The sequence below is a fragment of the Pempheris klunzingeri genome, chromosome 5 (assembly GCF_042242105.1).
Source record: "Pempheris klunzingeri isolate RE-2024b chromosome 5, fPemKlu1.hap1, whole genome shotgun sequence".
In the NCBI taxonomy this organism is placed as follows: Eukaryota; Metazoa; Chordata; class Actinopteri; order Acropomatiformes; family Pempheridae; genus Pempheris; species Pempheris klunzingeri.
In genome coordinates, this window is record NC_092016.1 from 7,673,356 (window position 1) to 7,694,724 (window position 21,369).

A 21,369-nucleotide genomic window follows, 5' to 3' on the forward strand; every position below is an offset into this window, starting at 1 on the left:
TCACATCACTCACATATTATCAACCTCAAACTCTACTTGTAGCTTTGTTTTTTTGTCCACTAAATCTGACTCACAGGAAGAAGGATATGAGTATAAGTCTGCCATTGGCAAACTATTTCAGTCAGAATTCTCCTCCCCTTACGCTATCTGCGTCTTACCACACTGACTTGAATGTGCCCATGCATTCCACTTCACAGAAGCTTCTGTGATATCGGTTTAATAATGTTCTGCAAGAGCTTCATGCAACTATGGTCTGTGGTTTTAACAAGCTCAGTGAGCTCCTCCAGTGCTGAAGTAAGGGAAAGTTTCTCCTCTGGAGCACAGATGATCCAGTTATGTTTGTCTTTTTTATCAGTAAAAGTTGTATCACATAGTCGACATGTACATATTTTACTGTTTTATGTGGCGTTTTCATTTGCGGGCCACTAAAACTAGTTCCACCCAGACACCATTTTGCAAGGGCATCCATGCTGCATCCTGGGTGTAGTGTCACCCAAAAACAGTGAGGTTGATTTGAGGAAATGGAAACAAGTCATACCCTATACCAAAATAATAGTGGTTTCAGCCAGACTTTTCTCCACTGCTGGAACACAGGATAGGATAGGATAGGTCTGGTTATTTTTTTCTCCACCAACTTGTGGGAATTTTCTCTTTAGCATCTCTTTAGCCGCTAGATGCCCCACTGTGTTCACCAGCTAGTTGCTAACGTTGCCTGTGTGCTGCATTGTACTGGTCTATTAGAGTACTGAGGATTTTTTTTTCACTGAAAACAGTGGAAAATGATACTGATAAGGGCAGTGACAGTGACCCAAATCAATAAAGTTGTGGGCCGTGAAAGGGCTGCTCTGTCAATTGTACCCTTTCCACTGACAACCAACACCACAGGATGGAGATCTTTTCTTTGCTTTACAAGCTGAAACAAAAATAGGCCAAACCAATAGAGGGTTACATTAAACCACTAAAACTATGGGTCTGCAGCGTACAAGCTCATATAGGCTAGTTGAACCTGCTTAGTGCAAAAATAGCATAGTTGGAAGTACACAAGTGACTGGTAAAGGAGGAGAAGCAGAAGTTGGGTCTATAATGTGAATGAGGATTTACATGTAACAGGATCAGGAATCCATAGAAATGCATGTTACTTTGCTTCAGCTGTGTGGCACTAAAATACAACTAATACTAAAACATCATCTCATTTTTACGATATTACAGCATTTTGTTGGCTGCTTAGTTTCATAATCTTATGAGGTATGATGTGGAAGTGCACATACCAAAACATATATTTTTTTTTTCCCCCCCGTTTCTTGTACCATGTTCTATGGTCTACTAGCCTATTTACAGCAGCATAATGAAGTCCTGTTCTATTCTGAGTGTGGCTCAGGTGGCAGGATCAAAGACGACACGGACGATCGACAAAGCTCAGAAAGTCTAGCGTTTCATGACCTAGCATGAGTTCCTCCTCTGCACAGACTCTGGGTTTGCCAGATTTCACTGTCCAGCGTCTGTGACAGTGTGTCCCTTATATTCTCCTTTTAACTGCTTCCTCAGATCCTCTTTTAGGTTGTGCTCCTGTGTACTTCTGAGATCAAACTGTCTTTTGAAGTGGGAGTCTCTCTCTTCTCTCTGTCTGGTCTTGAGATGAAAGAGGAGCACAGGGTGACACAGAGCGGCCTCTGCAGACGGAGGTAGCCACGGGGTCTCTCTTTCTTGCTTCCCCCCTCTTTCTCTCTCTCTCTCTCTCTCTCTCTCTCTCTCTCTCCCTGCCAAAATCCCCCAGCAGTGATAGAAACCAGAGGAGGACAAAAGGCAGCGGAGCACTGCAGCCCTCCGGCCCATGTAGTCTCTCTGGCTAATTGAAAATGGCTTTGCTCTCATCTCAAGCTCACTTATGCTCCTGCTGTCCTCCTCCTGCGTCTCCTCCTACTCTCTCTCTTTCTCCCCCTCTCATGGGACGACCCTCCCTCCTTCCTCCCCTCGCTCACTCTCTAGGCACTGGACCGTGCTGATCTTGGGACATCCCCAGTATTTTTTGGCCTTTGAAGGCAAATATAATTGAGTGGTAATATGAGATGTATTCTCTTTTTCCTCTGCATGCCTTGTTCAATGGGTTATGGAATATTGAAGTTCAAAGTAGGTGCGGTGAATGTGTTATTTTTTCGTTCTCTTCCCCCTTCGTGGTGATTGCAGTGTGAAAGGAATTTAGTAAAATGAGGAGCTGAGGAGATTTTATTTGGATGGAAACTCCGTCCCATGGCTTACCTTGACCCGGCTCGGCTCGAGATTTGAATGAACGGCCCCGAAAAACTATAAGACAGGTTTTCCACCTCCAACGAAAGCAAATTATGGAATAGATGAGCCGGTAATCAAATTCCTCCAACAAAGCAGGCCAGAGCATAATGAAATGGAGTTTTATTATTTACAGCAGAGCTACAGTGCAGAGGGTGTGCGTGAATATCATTTGCAATCATTTCCATCCATCTGTACAACAGGAGGCCTCACTCTCTGTGTTTCCCATCACACCGACAAGCAGACATGTTCCAGATTGATCTTTCAACATGATAATAAATACAGTACAATAAGGCAATGTTTCTATTTACAACTCTTATAAAACTGTACAGGAGAACAGGCAGATATGTATCAAGGTCTGTCACAAAATTAGAGTGCCTTTAAAATACAACCACTTTATTTAAGATAAATAATAGCTATTTTTTTAACCACCGCAAAAATATGAAAATATATACTAGTGCAGAGAGAGAAGCTTCTCCTCTTTCCCCCTCCTTTTTTCACCACTCTTTTGTGTGTGCATCCGTCTTTTTAGGATTGTGCATGCTATAATTATGGGAAGCCTTTCATACAGTAGCTACATAGCGGACTTATTTTCTATTTTCTATTTCCTACATGCCTCGGCATCCTGTCAGACAAATACTATGAGAATGGGAACAATGCGAGACCATTGTCTTTTTTATTTCAAACGTGTGCTCTCGCTGGTAGCCTGATATTTCCAAACCTTTCACACAGAATTAGTGCGCCTGCTCCTCAAAGCTCTCTGTTTAAAGTCTGCACATTTTCCAGTGTTTCTTTTCATTAGTCGCTCACAGTGAGTAATCTCCCCTTACCAGGAATTCAGCACTTAATTAGCTCTGGAAAGAAAAAATAATCAGAGCTTTAATGGGGCAAATTTATTTCAAATTGCACACAGCAGTGTAAGCCCCCTGAAGAGGGTAATAGAGGATATTAAGCAAGGTCCCGGTGGTGGTGTGAGTGCTAAAAGTGTTTGAGATCAATATACATATGATATCTCTCAGAGAAAATCTTGGAGCAGGCTAAGAGATCGTGCCTTAACTTCGGACTGTATCCCACTGTAACACAGCACCCGGCCCTATCACGGCAGTTTGGCTATTTGTATTAGCTTCAACGTAGCTGTAAATCAGCATCATGTTAGCCACCCACCCCACACACATTTCTTTAGTTCCATCTCTGTTTCTCCAGCCTTCCGGTCCTTAACGCAGGGCAAAGTCAACACATAATCTGCCTTTCCCTCCTTGTGTTATTCAATCACTACTAACAAACACCCGCTGCAGCCTAAGTACAGTCAGGCTAGATGGATATGTGGCTATGGAAATAACCCTGTTGTGTACTGGGTGTGGATGGTGCCAAGATAATCAGAAGGATTTGAGGAATGCCTCTGCCACGGCCGGACTTTCAGTTTTTCTCTGTGTCTTTGGGGAACTTGAGTAGCTTTGATTGCATTATGGCTTCATTACTGGGTTAGTTAGTTTTGGAATAATATTTGGAGTAGAGGAATGTAGCTCAGTGACAGGCCACACATAAATTAACATTATCTGAGTAGAGTGATTATGAGGCTAATGCAGTGAAATAAATTCATGCAGCGTGACTGCGTGACGCAGAGGAAGACTGAGGGCCTACAATGTTAGTGTGGAGGAGGAAGGTTCATTTAGACAACAAAAAAAAAAAGAACAAAACAAACAGGGCCAGCAATCATCAGAAGGAAGAGGTCAGTCAGCTGTCTTTCTACACCATGAATCCCACTGTCAGTATACTCTTGCCGTCACGTCCCAGGGCAACGCAGCACCAAGTGGACAGTTAAAAGTTGTTCTCTTCTCAGGGGTCAAAAGTCAATGAGAAAATTTGGGATTGCAAATAGACGAGAGGGAGGGTTTTTTTTGGAAGACTGAGTCCCCTTATTATTTAAAGGCTGGCAGGTTAGCCTGTTTACGTGAACTCTTGGTCCTTTAATTCTCCTTTGGTGACATCGTCATACCCTGTGTGACCATCTTTGTGACATCAGGGCCCCTCGTCAATGCTGGTACCCATGCGTTTCTGGATGGTTACCCTGCGAATGGAGGGCTTGGACGTCAGCTCTGGCTTGGGCGGAAACTGCTCCATCAGGATCTGCAGGACTGAGTCCATTTTCTGGTCCATCTGATGGACCTGGATTTAACACAGTGACAAAAGACAAACAGGTTAGGTCAGCTGAATGCCTCGCGGATAAACGTCCTGAGCATAAGTACAGTGTAAACCTGCATTATAAAACAAACAAAGAATGTCACTGACTGACACTCTTTGTTTGCTTCATAACGTGCTTATATCCATCTGCCTCTTTAATACAGATGCCATCCCAATGACAGAGCAGTGTGGGCTTTAATGACATGTTCGTTTGCTCGTCGCCGTCTACCTGCTAAACCCACTCATTACAAAAGCTGCTGAGCTATATGATCCCTGAGTGGGCGGACAGACACGCTCTCACACACACAGCCACTCACAAGCCACTGTTGTTTACATGCTTTTCCAACTGTAAACACAGGTGTGTCGCCCAACAGAGACATCTCTGACGGGGCACAGCCAGCCTAAACCGAAGTGTGAATACAGATGAATGGCTCCACCTCAGTGATACACAGACAACAGACTCCCTGGAGACATGCACATACAGTGACGACATCTGCATATGTATACACTAAAACACACTCACGTGCACACTCACAACCACAAAAAAGTCAGCTTACAGACTTTTTGTGACTTCAAAGAGAATTTCTACATCTTCGTGGCCTTGGCCTTGCTTTTACCTCTGTACTTTTTTTTCCTCCTGAAGTACTTAAACAGCACACACACAAAGGAAAATCCTCTGATGGCTCCAATGGCCTCAAGAAACCAGGGAAAATGATAAAGATGGCGCTTCGTAAATCAAAGCCTAAACAGAAAAGCACATCAAAGAGCCATAACATCTCACGCACCGGGCAGAGCAGACAGATTCAGACTCATGTCTCTACTAGACGCTGATAGCGAACAACTCTGGTCCAACTGAGGTATTTCTGGCAGGGCACAGTCAGATAGTTAACATCAGTGGCATTTTCGTAAGCTTAAGGGTATGGCCCCTCTTTCGCCCCATCTTTTAGTGTGTGTGCCTGATGGCCTGGACATTTTTATGGCAGAGTGGGACATTTAGCAGCTATTATTGTTGTTGAAATATGAGCCATAATAGGAAGCATAAATCTGAAGTATCAGAGTGTGTCAAAGAAAAGAATGAAATCACATCTCAGCACGGCAATGATCGTAACTTATGAACGACTGTGCACTGTCAAAACATCTGATAGTTATACCTTTTAGTTTTGCTTTTTTTTTTTTACCTGCAAAAATATGTCTTTAGATGAGTCGAGCTTCTAGATTTCATCACTAATGAATCTATGTTTTACAGTTGTGTGCATCTACAGTTAAAGATCGCACAGATAGTGAACTTACATCACATGTAAGGACGTGTGTAAGTACACTGGCTGCTTGAAAGACTTGACTTTGACTTTTTTTGGACAATTGATGTAAACTGTGTCATAAATCCGAAATATACAATATGACAGGGCAGGAATTGCTTCATTTTGACCCTCTTTGCTGAGGTTAGCTGATATTTCACCATCCACAGTGCTTTTCTCTGAGATTGTACCATGACCTAAATAGTTGCTTGCTAAGTAGACGAAGCACGCGCTGGGCCCGGATGAAGCTTAGAGAATAATAGGCTATCATAAACATGTTGGGCAGTAATCTACAGACTTATCAACATTCTCGTTGGAGCTTAAAATGGATCAGGAATTCCTCCTGTTGTGAGTTTGAAAGAAGTGGCCCAGGAGAGCCACCAAGGGACAAGAAAAACAATATTAGGCAGGCGTGTTGCAAACACACATGACATGCCGTTGACCGTGTGTGTGTGTGTGTGTGTGGGTGTGGGTGTGTGTGTGCTTGCGTGTATGTGCTTTCTGGGAATGGATGTAGGTGATAGATGCAAAAGTAAGAGGGGGAAATTGTGTACGTGCATTCCTATGAATGTGTCACTGGTGGTTATGAGCTTTTGTGTTTGAGATCACATCTCTTTGTATGCATTTCCAGATCTGGATGTGGGTGAAAGTGTGTGTGTTGGTGTGATTATAACTGAGAAAAGCAAAAGCAGGTGAAGCAGAAAGAAATATTAAGTTATTAAGTTGGCTTTTTTTTTTGTGTCCTAGAAAGAAGTCCTGGTAGGAGACAGTGTTGGTTACCATTGCTCCTCTTTCCTGATGCACTTCCTTGTCAGTGTTTGACATATTGTACTGTATGCTGTCATGATTTGTGAAACTTTTACTTTAGTCACAACTTAATTTTGATGTGCTTACAACACAAGCGGAGGTCATTCTTGCAGCTACTATCTGGTCTTTTGTACCTCTATAAGCTGATAATGTTAAAGAAAATGGCAATTAGCCATTTGAGCTGGAGAATGCTGCTGTCTTTTTAAACATGGTTCACTTGTGTAGGTGACCTTACAAAGTCCTTACACGAGGTTCATTAAATTGGCACTCTCTGTGGGGCTATTGTCTTGGGAAAGGGTTTTGTTATCTTGGTCACCCTGCATAGTGTGTAAATAATGGAGTTGGGTGTCACCACTGCTGTGTCACATAAATGCATGTGATCTAGTGACAGGTGATGCTTCAGCTGTCCCCGACCCTCCCTCTGACCACAGACAACACATGGAACAGTCACAAGCAGGGCTGACACTTCAGCAGCAGGAGTTTCCCTGAACTCTGATAAGGTCCCTCTGACTACAGCCGAGTCAACTCAGAGAAAAAGACATGTGTCCGAGTGCCGGGTGCTTTTGAGTACTGTCACTTTATAGAAATCAGTAAGTAAGTTTTTCACTGTAGTCAGCTCAAGATGTACATTGTATTTCCTAAATGAAAAGCCAGTTTGCCTGGGAGATTCCTTCCTTTTACACTCTTTCTCTTTCCCTCCCCAATTTCTATTATCTTTCTCTCTTGGACTCACCCAACATAGTGTGACATTAAAAACTTTTTTAATGTCTTGTTTAATCGTGAAAAATAACCCTAAATTTCGCACAGCCGTGGGTGACATCTTCAGATTGCTTGTTTCGTCCTACCAATGATCCAAAACCTCAAGATATTCGATTACAAACGTATAAAAAAGAAATACAAACAATATGTATGTATTAATATGAAATGAATGAGATTTGAGATACTGAATAAAAATGTATTTCACCAAGAAATCTTGAACAAGCAACGTGGATGCGTAATCTTCAGTATATTTGGTTTTTGACCAGTATGCCGTGTACTTCCAGTCATCTCAGCGGCTGGTGGAGACATGAAGCATAGAGACATCGGTGGGGAGGACACAGAGCTCCTGTTCACATAGGAACACCCTTCCTGAACCACCTTCCTGCCTTCCCCTGGGACTGTCGGTTTACTATCTGGTACACTACAACAAACACAGAAGTATACAAGTGGACAAACAAACATGTGTACAGTGCGTCCGGGGATGTACATATACTTGTTTGTTCTCGACTGCCTGTCACCTAGCAAACAACAAACAAACAAGGCCAAAGAGCTGTAGGGGAGAGTTCAGGCGAAAGACTAATAATGTAAAACTAATAGAGAGCTGATGTGAGTAAACAGCTGAGTGAGGGTCATCATTAGACTGCCTGTCACCAGTGTAACAGACAGTTTGTCCCGCGGAGTAAACTAAATGAACCATGTTAATAGCTTGTGCAGTCAGAGCATAACATGGCTTTTGCTGTTTGGCGACATTAAGAATGTGGATTCAAACCAAATTTAAGATAAGACGAGATGAAATAAAACAGATAAAGCGTTTTTCTGCAGCACAAAGGGCAATAAAAGCAGCCACGGTGGAAACAATAACAGACAACAACACATGCTGGACATATATGACATCATATATACAGATTTGACATGGGTTTAGATTATAAACCTTAAGGAGATTCACTACTACTGTTGTGCAGCCAAGCATTATTCAAACTCTCGAAACTTTATTTCTTATTCTACCAAAGATGCATACGTTTCCAGAATATACTCAATAAGTTGGGTTGAATTTTGGAAATTGTGTATAAAAGGATGCACAAAACTACTGGAATATAATGCTTTAGTACTTTCAGTTGTCATATTGCACTTAGTGTACAGTAGGCAACATATTGGTGTAATACAGCAAGGTATTTCAGCAAATAGATATAGAATATATACTGAATGTACACTGTCATACAGCTTGAAAATATATAGTTTTTCTAACTTTAAAAGTACTTTAAAAGTACAATAAAGTAGAAGCTTATGAGGAAAACCAGAGTTCAAAAGGTCAATAACTTCTCACTCTGTCTGTGGAGAAAAGAAGGGCAAAGAGAAGAAATTAAAAGAAAAGGAAAAAAGAAGAGAAAAATAAGTGTCCTGCTTTACTGTGAATGTCATGTAGAAAAGCTATCCTTAATTCACACACAGCCCTCACAAGCTGGCCTGTGCTGATAGAGCGATTCACACTGCCATCTGTTGGAGAGTTATAAAGCCTGGAGAAAAGCTTGGGGCTGCTATCGCTGCACACTCTGATCCGGCCCAAATTCTACCATCGCATGATTACTGACAAATGGAGACACGACATGCAAGAGGGATATGAGATACTGGATGAGGTAGACTGAGGGAGTGTGTGGCAGCCTTGGCACATAATGAGTAGTATTAAGGTGTTTTGAAGTGGTGTGGCTTATTCAGGAGGGAAAACAAGGCCAATATATATATATATACATACATATATATATATGTATGTATATATATATATACACACACACATGTATGTATATATATATACACACACGTACACACACGTACACACACACACACACACACACACACACACACACACACACGTATTTATAGTGACTCACAAGAGACACATCTACCTCCCCTTCTTGCTCTCACTCTCTTTGACAGTCACCTTGAGGAAGACTAAGGAATAAAAAGGAGGGAAGAGGAGTGAAAATAGGGAGAGCAGAGCAGAGGAGGTGCAGGGCTGCCAGAAGAAGGAAAGACTACCAGCTCCAGGAATGTCTTGGCATCTGTTATCCGACCAGGCCGTGCTGTTCAACAAAACAAGATTCTTGTCATTGAAATGCTCTCAATCGCATGAGACAATGGAGGCAGAGCTGGGACAGAAAGAGAGATAAGACAAGAGGAGAACAATTGCACAGGTCACCATCCTTACGTGCTGTAATGACTGTGTAATGTGCTTTCCCACCACTGTGACCTCAAAGGACTTGGTACTTCTACTTGTGTTACATAAAACAATTTCACAGAGTCATTCTTTCTTACCGTTGTTATGACGGTCTCTTCCTACATGCCACCAACGTGACTCACATGTTCATTCCAATTGGAAAGCAACTCTTTAATGCCCCACTGGGGCCTTTTAAACGACAAGGCAAGGCTTTAAAATACTGTTATAGCTAAAACAGAAAACATCTAGTGTCCTTCACTTTCACATTATAGTGTTACTGTTTGATGTGAAGCCATCTAAATTCACACTGCTGCTGTCCAGGGGTGAAGAGCTTGCCAAATTCACTCAAGACGAGGCAAAACTGATAGTGATTAAATATTGCTTGAGCGACGGTGAAAACCGCAGCTCTCTCTAAATACACCACTACTTAAAGTTAGCATGTACAGGTGTTGTGTTAACAAATTGTGTGTATTCTGAAGCAACACATTTCCTCTCTGTTAAAAGATTTCAAAAGCCATTTTATTATGTAGATATTTTGAAGCCTACATTGTTTAAATCCACATTTAGTGGCAAGCTGTCCTCTTCTTCTGTACTTTTTAGCACATCAATACATTTACAGTCACCTCCACCACCTGGAAATGTGTAGAATAGTGCTATCCATATACATTACTTCATTTCCACAACCTACCTACAATACAGTTTGTTCATTTTAACATTACTGTACACCTGCCTCCCACTGTATCAAAATCTATTTTATTCTATACTTATTGTATTTCATTCCTAGATTGTTAAATCTGCATTATTTTATGTAGATTGTGATTTGTACTTTTACTTGCGTGTTTTTCTTTTTATACTCTTGTATGAGCATTGTAGGAGGGAGCCTCAGATTTAAGAATTTCATCGCCAATGACTGCTTCACTGTAACTATGAACAGGACATAAGTTAAGAACTTAAATTAAGCTGTTGGCAGAAATGTGTATTGCAGAACGCACGTGGATGCTCGAGATACGAACAAAGCAGATCCCCCAGTCTCACAAACATTAGTCCATAGTGTCACTAGTGGTTAAACGAATCCACAGGGCACCTATAAGGGAAAACATTTTTTATGTCCATTTAACCGCTGAAGCTAAACTGCACACAGATTAAACATACAAATACATTTGCCATGTAAACTTGTGTTAATATCTCACTGCTGCCCCTCAGGAGACAAAAAAAAAGACCAAAAACAATAAATACTGCTCTAAATAAGTAATGACATTCCATTTATACTCAGATGTTGGATGTTATTTCCTGTTTGTCAGTGGCTGAAGATCCTGAAGGTTAAAGTTACTGTTGTCTTAAACTGGCAACAGCAAGCAAGAAAAGTCAAAATGAGGCATTATGTTTAAATTATTCTCACACAAATGAGGCATTTATGTGTAAATATAGAGTAAAACAAAGAAACTAGAGTGGTTGTTTCCAGTTATTTTCCACCCATTTCCTTAAAAGCCACAGCATAATAGCAATGGCAACAGCATAGGGTCAGTTCAGGTGAATTTCTCTGCCTCTCTATAGATCCCCTGTGCAGCTCACCCAGACTGGCTGCCTGCTCTTTGTGTTTCACCTACACACACACACACACACACACACACGATCCAGCGTTTAGCTTGTAACACAATGGTCAATGCAGAAAAAGCAACAGAGGGTGTACACACTGGCCTCGCTGGTGGGCCAATAACAAGCTAGCATTACACAGAGGTCATCATTATCATCGCTGTGACAGGGCTGCATGAATGGAGAATGGAGATCAGGGACGAGGGAGGGAAGGAGGGAGAGGCCAGAAAGAGATAGTAAAGCAAGCGGGAAATTAAAAAAGCCAGAGGAAAAGGAAAATAAATTTGGAAGCCAGAAAAAATGGACACTAGTGGCTTTTGTCTCGGGGACAGGGAGTTGACACTAACACACACACACCCACACACACACATACAGCTTCACACACACTACATGAAACCAGGGAAGTCAGCAGACCACTGCTGTGCTGAAGTTGTCAAAAAACACTACATGGAGTTTTAGCAGGCAAACAGCTATAACTCAAGAAGATCATTCAACACACCTGCACCCAAGTTTATGTTCAGAACTTCTGTTAAAGGACAGTATTCTCACACCCTGAGTGTGGAGTGGCATTAAATCACACACCTTTTTATAGTAAGTTGATTAAGGAGGTTTGGGATGTTAAGCTGTAATGCTTTAAAAAATTAGGAATTTATAATGGATGAGCATCATTTCAGATAGACTGTGTTAGTGCTGTTCTCTCTCACACTGGTGCATCAACACAGACCATCCCTACAGCTGACTGGATCAGCCTTCAATCCATTTCTCTTTGCTTCTGACTTTTAAATTGAGAAAACATGGCAGCTGTTCTTACATCTCTTTTGAATTGTCTCCAGTTTCTAGATACATTAAAGGTCAAGCATAGTTGTGAGTCACTGACAATGACAATGAGTTCTGTCAGTGACTCATGTCTTTAACAGTGTCTTTAAGTGCTGGGCTCAGTTGATGCTCTGTTAATATTTTACTAATTGCATCAGTGATGGAATTTGCAAGATTTAGGATGGTCTTGCTAATGTCTTACAAATATCTACCAGACTGCTACAGGTTTCTCAATTTTTAGCTTTCAAACAAAAGATCTGGTTAGTGACAAACATCCCTGATTCTGGTGCCTCTGCTCTTATTGCTTTACAGGAACAATAGCTAACATGGCACTTCAAAAATGTTACAAAAGCTGGCGTATTCTGGCTTTCTCATCATCACATCACGTACGCTGCAGACACTTCTAGCTGGGGAAACAACCACGTAGACATGCACACTCTACTGTATGGCATGGATGCACAACTCCATGTTTCGCTCTGTCCCTCTTCTCAAAGCTTTGGCTTGAAAACAGCACAAGTTCCCCAATGTTCTCTAAAGTATTCAGAGAAACCTTGTAAAATCAAATATATGGAGAGAAAAAAAAACAGACAGATTTGAGACATAAAAGAAAAATACAAAGAGACATGTTTGATTGTTTTATGACTAGCACGGACCAGAGGTTGAGAGAGGCCGGAGGAGGAAGTGGATGGATGAAAGGATGAAAGACGGAGGAGTGAAATGAGAGGACGACAAACTTCAAAAGGCTCTGGTGGGCTTTATTAACAGTTTGTTTTTGCTGCCTTGTGAGTGTGTTGACTCATCTTCTGGGCTCTTTCATATTTGTGGGGAGGGGAGGAGGTTGTATTCAGTTTCTGGGCCTGAACCGTGATTATGAAACGTGATAGCATCTCATTATTGATGTGTTTGTGTCACTAAGTGTTTACGTCGGCTTTCTTGAAAGAGTCTGCTACTTTGGTAATGTGTTTTGGTTATCGGTGTGTTTGTACGTGGAACCGCGTGAATGGGAAATGGGCGTTGTTTATTATCAGGAATTATTAGTGGTGAGTTTGTGTATTTCAGACTTTGTATGTGTGTGTGTGTGTGTGCGAGCGGTTTTGTGTGTTTGCGTTCAGGCTTCCTCCTGTGATGTAAAATTCCATGACTTTTCCAAGAATTTCCACAACTAAATGGGAGCACTACCATGACCTTAAAACGTTCTTCCTCTCTGGTTTCTAAAGGGCTCAACAGTCCATGGAGAAGAGCAGCTGAAAACCACCAGCTAATGCAATGGATGTGTGAAAATGCCAGTCTCGTATATTCATGTGACCCATTTGTAAAACATCCGTCAGACAATCTGTTTCTTGAGTGCACCTCTCAGAAGCTTGTGATATTACAGAAATTCCTGCATGTAGCAATGATATATTTGTGCAAGTGAAGCTATAAACCAGCACCCTCAAAGTGTACATTTAAAAGTGCTTCATATGAGGTGAACCGGGGTCATGCTTTGCAAGTTGAGTGAGAACGAGAAAGAGGGAGAGCAAGAATGACAGACTGCGTGAATGAATCCTAAACCAACGTGTCAGCTGGACTCAAATTCACCAACCCAACGAGCAACCAACCCGCTCCACCAGCGGCCTCGGTGCCAGCTGGAAAACAGAGCTAGCCCGGCTCAGATTCACCACAGGCCGGGCCGCTGCCAAGGAGAATGGATTCACTTTAACGCTGGCAGATACAATATGTTCTTTGTATTTGTAAAAGCAGTAGAAAGAGATGGACAGAGAGAGAGAGAGAGAGAGAGAGAGAGAGAGAGAGAGAGAGGGGGAGAAGAAATTAAGGGTGAGGCTGGATGGCAGCATTGTGGATGGATTGGTTCTGGACTGAGAGAAGGAGAAGAAGGAGGGAGTGAAAAAGGGAAATGGTGGTTATGTTTTAAAGAACAGGAAACTGAGCGAGAGCACCTGACGCACATGATAAGTATCAAGGGCTGCGCCACGTGCCGCTAAACTGCAGCCAAAGCTCTTTTCTGCAGGGGTGGTGGTGGTGATGGTGGTGGTGTGTTGAGGGGGGTGTGTACCGGCTAATCTCTCTTCTGAGTGGCCGCGCACTCAAAGCTGCTTTTGTTTCTGAGGGCTACTTTCACGAGGACGTACAATCCCCCGTGTCCACTCCTCCCCTCCTCCTCTCCTTCTCTTTTTTTCCCCTTTTTATCTCTCCGTTGTTCGGAGCACACTCCTTCTCTCTGAAACACTGTGGGTGTTTTATTTGATTTACTGATCATTCTGTTTGGACATGACTGTGGGGTTGCGAGAGAGCGAGAAAGTGTGTGTGCGTACGTGCATCACCATGTGGTAGTGTATCACCGTGTGTGTCCGTGCACATACGTGCGTTTGGGAAACACTGATGGTCTTTCATGTTGTAAGAAGGTAAAAAAGAAAAAAAAAAAAAAAGGCCATAAATTGAAGGAACCAGAGAGAGTGTTGGGCAAGGAAGAGGCTTTGATGTTGTGTTGGAGGCGCATTAGCGTTTTTCACATTGAGAGATGTGAGGGTCAGGGAAATGTTACCGCAAACAAAATAAATGTGCAGCATAAACAAGCCAAAAGAGATGAATTATGAGAAGGCTGCCGAGGGATGAAGCTGCTGTCAGCCCAGAGGAATACGTGTGCGGGTGAGGGAATGCTTTTAGGTTTTGCTCCACAGTGTATAGGAATCTAAATAATAGTATCGGTAAGTACTATCACATGTTCATAATAATATGTTGGTAGCTGCATTGAAAACATGACAAAAACACTGCAACATAAAGACCGACCATGAGCGTATATATGAACATAAACATAAGCGTTGATAGATTTTATATTTACAATTGGATAGAAAAAGAAGAACATATTTACACATATACAATACAACACATACACCAAAGTAAAAACAAACTAATCACGTAAATTCAATTCTTTATCAGAGCTGATGGAACTACCTGCTAACTTACACCTGTAAAACCAGCTAGAGTGGAGCCAAAGTTTGACCAAGTTGAGAAAATGTCCATTGGCCTCCATGTGAAACCCATAAAACCAAACACCATCTATCAATGAGCACTTCGGCCTCCACCAAATCATTTCCAGGAAGCTGTCACCATGCAGCTATTCTAGTCCTGTGAAACGATAAACAGAACATCGACAAAAGCACTCAAAATGATTTTTAGTATGTAAAGTCATGTAAAAATACTTGGAGGGGGGTGAGGAGGGGAGGAGGTTGGGAGATGGGGTGGAGGGGTGAGAGGAGAGGGTGGAGGGTGGAGGGAGTAAGCAGTTGCCTGATGAACCATTTGTCCTCAGAGACAGCTGGACATGATCTGCTCCTAACTGGTCCCCGGTGTGGTGGCCCTCATGAGGACAGAACATGGCGCATGACACATTTTAATGCTTCAATTTATGTCCACATAAAAAAAAAAAAAAAGAACATAAACAGCAAATGACACGAAAAATCTGTCGGACACTTGAGAATTCTGTCATGTTTCAACACACACACACACACACAAATACGTACGTATATTACAGACATTGACACCCAAATGAAAAAATGTTGGCTTGAGTTTTCCTCTCTTTTCTTCTAGGAACGATTTCAACACATCCAATGAAACACTAATATTTCTCCATCGTGGTCTCTAATGTGAGAAGATGAATAGCCATCACATGACTCAATCAGGACAGTTTGATTACATTCCCCTGTCTACTTAGAGCTAATAAACAGCTCAGCAGCGTGACACCACTCTACATTTCATCAGCCGAGCAGCAATGACTCAACGGGACAAAACTGTACACTGCTGTGCCTTTGAATCAGCCACACTCACACCATTGAAAATAAAAGGCTAAAATGCACTCCCACAATTATGAAAGGACGGTGACATACGCAGCACCAGTGCAGGGTTTCTGTGTTTGCGTGGTTAAAGGTGAGTCGCCTTGTCCAAACCGCTGCATGTTTGTTTGTATGTCTTCGTAGTACGACATATGTGTTTATGAATGTGTGAGTATGTGTACGTGCACGTCGGGCGAGTGACTTCTGAGTTTGCATCCAGGGTGTGGCCTCACATGGGGTTCACACAGGGGAGTCTTTATAAATGAGGAACCCCCTGCCCCCACCCCTCCCGTCTTCTCACTGCCAGCTGCCACAACCACCAAATGCCCCCCAACCCCTCACACACACACACACACACACACATACACGCACTCCCCCGCCTCCCCCCTCGTGTGCCAGGCTGTGGTGGCAGCCAGCGTGGCATCGTCCGTCACCGGGGAGGTGCCATGTTACTACGGCCACTGCTGTAGGTCGGCTACACTGTGGCTTTGTTCTCGTCATCAATAGGCCAGTCAGCCTGATATTATAAATGACAAGGGGTGTGCCAGCACTTTGGTCTAGGTTCAGGGCGACTATTGAAATGGATACTAATGGCATCGTGGCTTTAGCACTGATAATAATTTCCCTCAACAACAAGGACAGTGCTGTTTTCCGGGGAACTAAAATACTTAATACTTAGTAGTGCTGCAGCCAATAATAATTTTCCTCATGGATTAATCTGAGAATTATTTATCAATTAGTATTTGGTCAATACTGGATGATGCCCACCACAAGTTATGTGAACTGAAGCCTTGATATTGCTTGTTTCATTTGTCCAAGAGTCCAAAGCCCATTGATTGTCAATTTACAATCATATAAAAAAACGCACCAAATCCTCATATTTGAGAAGCTAGAGCCGGTGACTGTTTGCTGACATTGTTTGTGCTCTTTAATATCCCAAATAACGGTATATTTGAGCTTTTTGTTGAGAAGAATTAACAGACAAAGCATGAAGTATCACTAGTGTTGACAGTAAGTACTCAGCAAGCATCCGCACAGGTATTACTATTTAATTTTCCGTAAAATGATCCAAACTAGAAACCACAAAGCTACTTAGGCATTAGAGAGACATGATACAACACACGCGATGTAAACAAGATTGTCTGGGTACAGTGGAGGGAATTAAAGATGATGTGTGTGTGTATGTGCATGTGTGTGTGTGTGTGTATATCCCAGACACAGAGAATCCCCCGTGCCCCACCCCCCGCCAGCTGTCTGTCCTACCCAGACAGTGGCCCTGTGCCTGGTGCCATGGCCCCGACGGCGTGCCAGCTGATCTTTGGGCACAGAAGTCAGCCTGACCCTAACCAACCCCCTTTCCCCTTTTAAGCAGAATTAAAGCCATTATTCAGATAGAGAGCCTTATTATGCTATATGACAACAGCTGGCCTCACACAGACAGACAGACAGACAGACAGACAAAGGGAAGGAGAGGAGACAGCATAATAAAGCAGCAAGAGACAGATCAAGAAAAAGAAGAGACATTTTGTCGCCCACTCGTCTGTTTCCAAATATAGCATCTTTCCCCATCCCACTCAGCGTCTTGTTTTTGTTATGGTGGTGTTTTTCTTCATCAAAGACGTGGACATGAGAAGCGGCGCTGGTTGGGAGCCTCGCTCGGTAGAGACGTTTGTTTGGCTTTTTGAGGAGTGATGTTTTGATGGCGTCTGCAAATGTTGGAGGGAAGCAGAGGAGGATGATTACGCAGACCGGAGACGCCTGGTTGGCCGATGAGTGTGTTTAGAGACACGCGATTGGTCAGAGTGTCCGGGGAAACTGCGGAGAGGTCAGCGGGTCTAGGGAGCTCTCGTTTAACATTAAATTACAAAGAGCAGAATGTTAGAAAATCTGAATGAAACAGCTTCCTTGAGGCATTACCGAATGCTGCTGGAATGAGAGCTGGACTGACTGTTACCCATTTACAGCGGACAGGGATGTCTGGTGTTATTCCAGAGCCAAATTTCATAATAACTCCATCAACTCTGCTTGATGACCCTACATTCTTTCCTGAAGACCAACACTGGGCTTGCCAGGCTCGGCAGACAAAACAAGACATGAAACTGATAAGGCAAAATGAAACTATTCCACTCATTTGGCCAGTCACTGTGGCCTGCCTAATATCCTCTGCTCGCTACCTCGGCCCTGAAGCTGCTACTGTATTTAGGTGTGATGAAGTTGGTTTAAATGAGGATTAATTTAAGAGAGCACAATACAACTGAAACCTGTACCATGAGAAGTCATGCTGCATTAACAATTAGCGGTTCATTTTTGGACTGGACGTACATAGAGGAATCAATGAATTACTTTTGATACTGAAAAAAAACAAACAGTTAAAGATGATAATTATGAGGTAAGATCTTAAGCTGCTTTTTCTACAATTTCTTAACAGATTAAAGGATTGTTCATCCACAAGACAATGGACATACTGCTGCCACAGTTGTTGTAATGACTTGTAATATGTATGAAATCTGTGGTTTGATTTGATTGAGTTATGACTCTGAGAAGAAGGGGTTCAAAGGGCAAATCTAGTTAGATTGCACACTCAATTGCTGTTGTCATTATGCGTTTTTGTGTCATGACCACCGATTTCCTAAAATGCTGCAAAAATGTGGTCCATCTGGTGACTCATTGACTGGCGCTCTGTTGCTGCCGTCCACACGCAGTTTCCTGCTTCAGTGCAGCCATCCGGTGTGTTTTCAGCATCTCAGGTATGCCTATAATGACCCAGGGAAGTGTGTTGGCTGCCGGCTTTACCTTGTTTTTAGTCCTTGCATTCCCTACGTGGTAACCCTTATCTGATCATCCCTGCACAAACAGGAAGGTATTTAATCACAGAATCAGTAACTGCTTTAATTTTAGCGGTATGGAGAGAGAGAGAGAGAGAGAGAGAGAGAGAGAGAGAGAGATGCACAGCTGCCTGGGTACAATCGCCCTCACAGTACCTAGTCACTGTCATTTGAGAAGGCCAATTGCCTCTTGTCATCAGGGTAAAAGCGAGTAGTGGGGTAAGACACACATACTAGCCACACTACACACACACACGCACACACACCCACACACAGTAAAAATAGAGGCCCAGTGAGCGTGCTGTAGCTGTGAATGGCCAATACAGTATTCATACCAGAGATTTAACGTCAGCATCAACAACACAGTCATTAATTTTGATTCATAGCACTGCCTCAGTTTGGATTTAAATAGATCATAGAGCATGAATAAGACAATTCAGGCTTGGGCTCAGCCAGACACACGAGCTCTATGTGAAACTGGGGTCCCGGTGTGTGTACAGCGAGCACATATATGTACTTGTAAACACACATTTCTGCACACGCTTGTCCACAAGCTCAATCATACACACACACCCTTAAGTCAGCACACACACACACACAGAGTCAGACATATGTACAGTACAAACACTGAACCACACGCCTTCTCATCCACCTGTTGTTCCCCCTGCAGCGATGTGGAACCCTCTCTCAGCTTTCTAGCCTCCAGCTGTTGGGTTTGGGGCGACAGACGCACATATGTACACAGCCCCCACTCCTTGTTCCTGCTGCAAACCAGGCTGAGTAGTATTTTTAGCTTGTAGTAAACAGAAAGCCAGGCTTTCATCATACACAACCCCCTGCCCCTCTGTCTTCCTCTCTGTTTTCCCTGCTTCTCCATCTCGCACGATCTCCTCTGTCACTGTCCTTCTCCCTCAAAGGAAGCAGTCAGGACAGATCAGAGTCCTCATTTAGATGATTGTTGATCTAGAAGAGGGGAGGAAATGTGACCCTGTTCAGGAAATGTCTGCAGGTAGCTAAATCTTTTCAAGTGCTCTGCTGAATCAAGTCTTTCTATTTTTAACAACCACACCACCCTGGCACACTGTGCCCACTGTCAGTCAGAGAGTGAAAGACATAAAGAGACATGTTCTGCTGCTGCCACGGTTACTACAGGACATGCTGGAAATATACAGTGTGTGTGCCATGAGTTATACCTCTCTCCCCCCAACAGAGTCTATTTTGGGTTCAGTAAATAGGGAAAAAAAGAGGTTTGTGGGTAAATGCGAGGAAAAGAGTTGGCAGAAAATTAAACTTCCACATGTATGGCTAAGTGTTCATCACTTAGTGTGGAAAAAAAACAAGACTTGGTTAATTTGATGTTGTGCAATTTTCTCCTGGGTGAGCACATGAAATGAGAAGGGAGGGGAAGCCACCCAAGTTGGGCAATGGTGGCTGAATGCCACTCCTCTTCACAGATTGTGGTTTATAATAGAGGGAAAAGCTCAGTGTCACACATCACGCCACTTGAGGTCACATTATCATGCCGCCCCAGGCAACATGAATCAGACAGAACCAGCAGCGTGAGGCAGATGTATTCCAGTGTGATCTTTGCTAGATCAGACACAACTTACAATGCTTTTGTTGAGTCTGCACTGCTTTTCTTTTAACTCAGGCAAAGTTGCCTGAAATCAGTTGTATTAGAACTTTCAACCTTCCCCAAACAAAGATTACCTCTTTTGTGCAAATGTTAGGCCATATCTACAGTGCAAAAATATAGTAAATAAAAGCCCACAGCTATAATAAAATACAGACTAATAATGCATTTTAGAATATGTTTTGGTGCAGTACATTTGACCACAAGTATGACAAGAGTTGTGCTTTGTAAAGGGGAAACTTAAAGGCACAGTACGATAAAAGGCCCTCAGCCCTTCCCAGAAACAGACTAGAGGACTTCAAACTTGACTGGCTACAATATATGAAAATCTCTGGCAACAAGTCAATATCTGCCTTTTTATATAATAACATTGAGACACCCACACTGTGACGAGCCATGAGCATTCATTTTCTGTAGCTCCCTTCACAATAAAAGCATCCACATGATTTGCCAATTGACACTAGAAACTTCAGTAGGACAGTATTCATTTCAGATTGATGAAAGTTAGCAAACTGAAATGTTCGGGGGTGAACTTAGAAACCCACAACAACAGTCACTGCATTTGTATTTCTTATATTGTGATAGCAATATAAAACTTTTGTTCTGTAGTATATGTTATGGAACGTCAATGAGAAACTGTGATAGAAAAGAATACATAAGAAATCCGGAGAAGTGTCCTGTAAATCTAATCTCAGTATTTGAGACATTACCTTCAGTCTTCAAAAATTTACAACCTTGTTCAAACTGTATGGCAAAATCTCTGATGGATGACAAATCTCTATAGTTTCATGGTTTGTATAGTTAAAAAATCCATTTCTCACATCCTCCATACATGTCTCATGAAAGTGTCTTTGTTGAATATTTACTTGAGAAGACAAAAGGGCCAAAAGGCACACCAGGGGAAGCAAGTGGACACATTTGGAGGAAAATACTAGTCACATAATGGCCTTTTAGTGTAAGTGTGAGTAGGCCAGTTAGGTTTTGTCACTTCCAGGCCTGAGTAAGCAGCAGTCCACTGGCCCTTACTTCCACAAAACACACCCTGAGTCAGGAGGTGGCTAATGAGACTCATCCCTGCCAAACGTGTGTGTGGGTGAATTCATGTGACTAAATACGTAAATTCGTAGGTGTGTAT

General features: G+C 42.6%; 1 protein-coding gene across 1 annotated transcript in view; it reads right to left on the reverse strand.

Annotated features, from left to right (window-relative positions):
* Positions 1-4,302: 4,302 nt before the first annotated feature.
* The window catches only part of kcnq1.2 (potassium voltage-gated channel, KQT-like subfamily, member 1.2), a 151,928-nt gene continuing 134,861 nt past the window's right edge, over positions 4,303-21,369 (reverse strand). The window contains exon 18 of the mRNA XM_070830991.1: positions 4,303-4,449. Coding sequence (XP_070687092.1) covers positions 4,303-4,449 — 147 coding nt within the window. The remainder of the gene's footprint in view (positions 4,450-21,369) is intronic.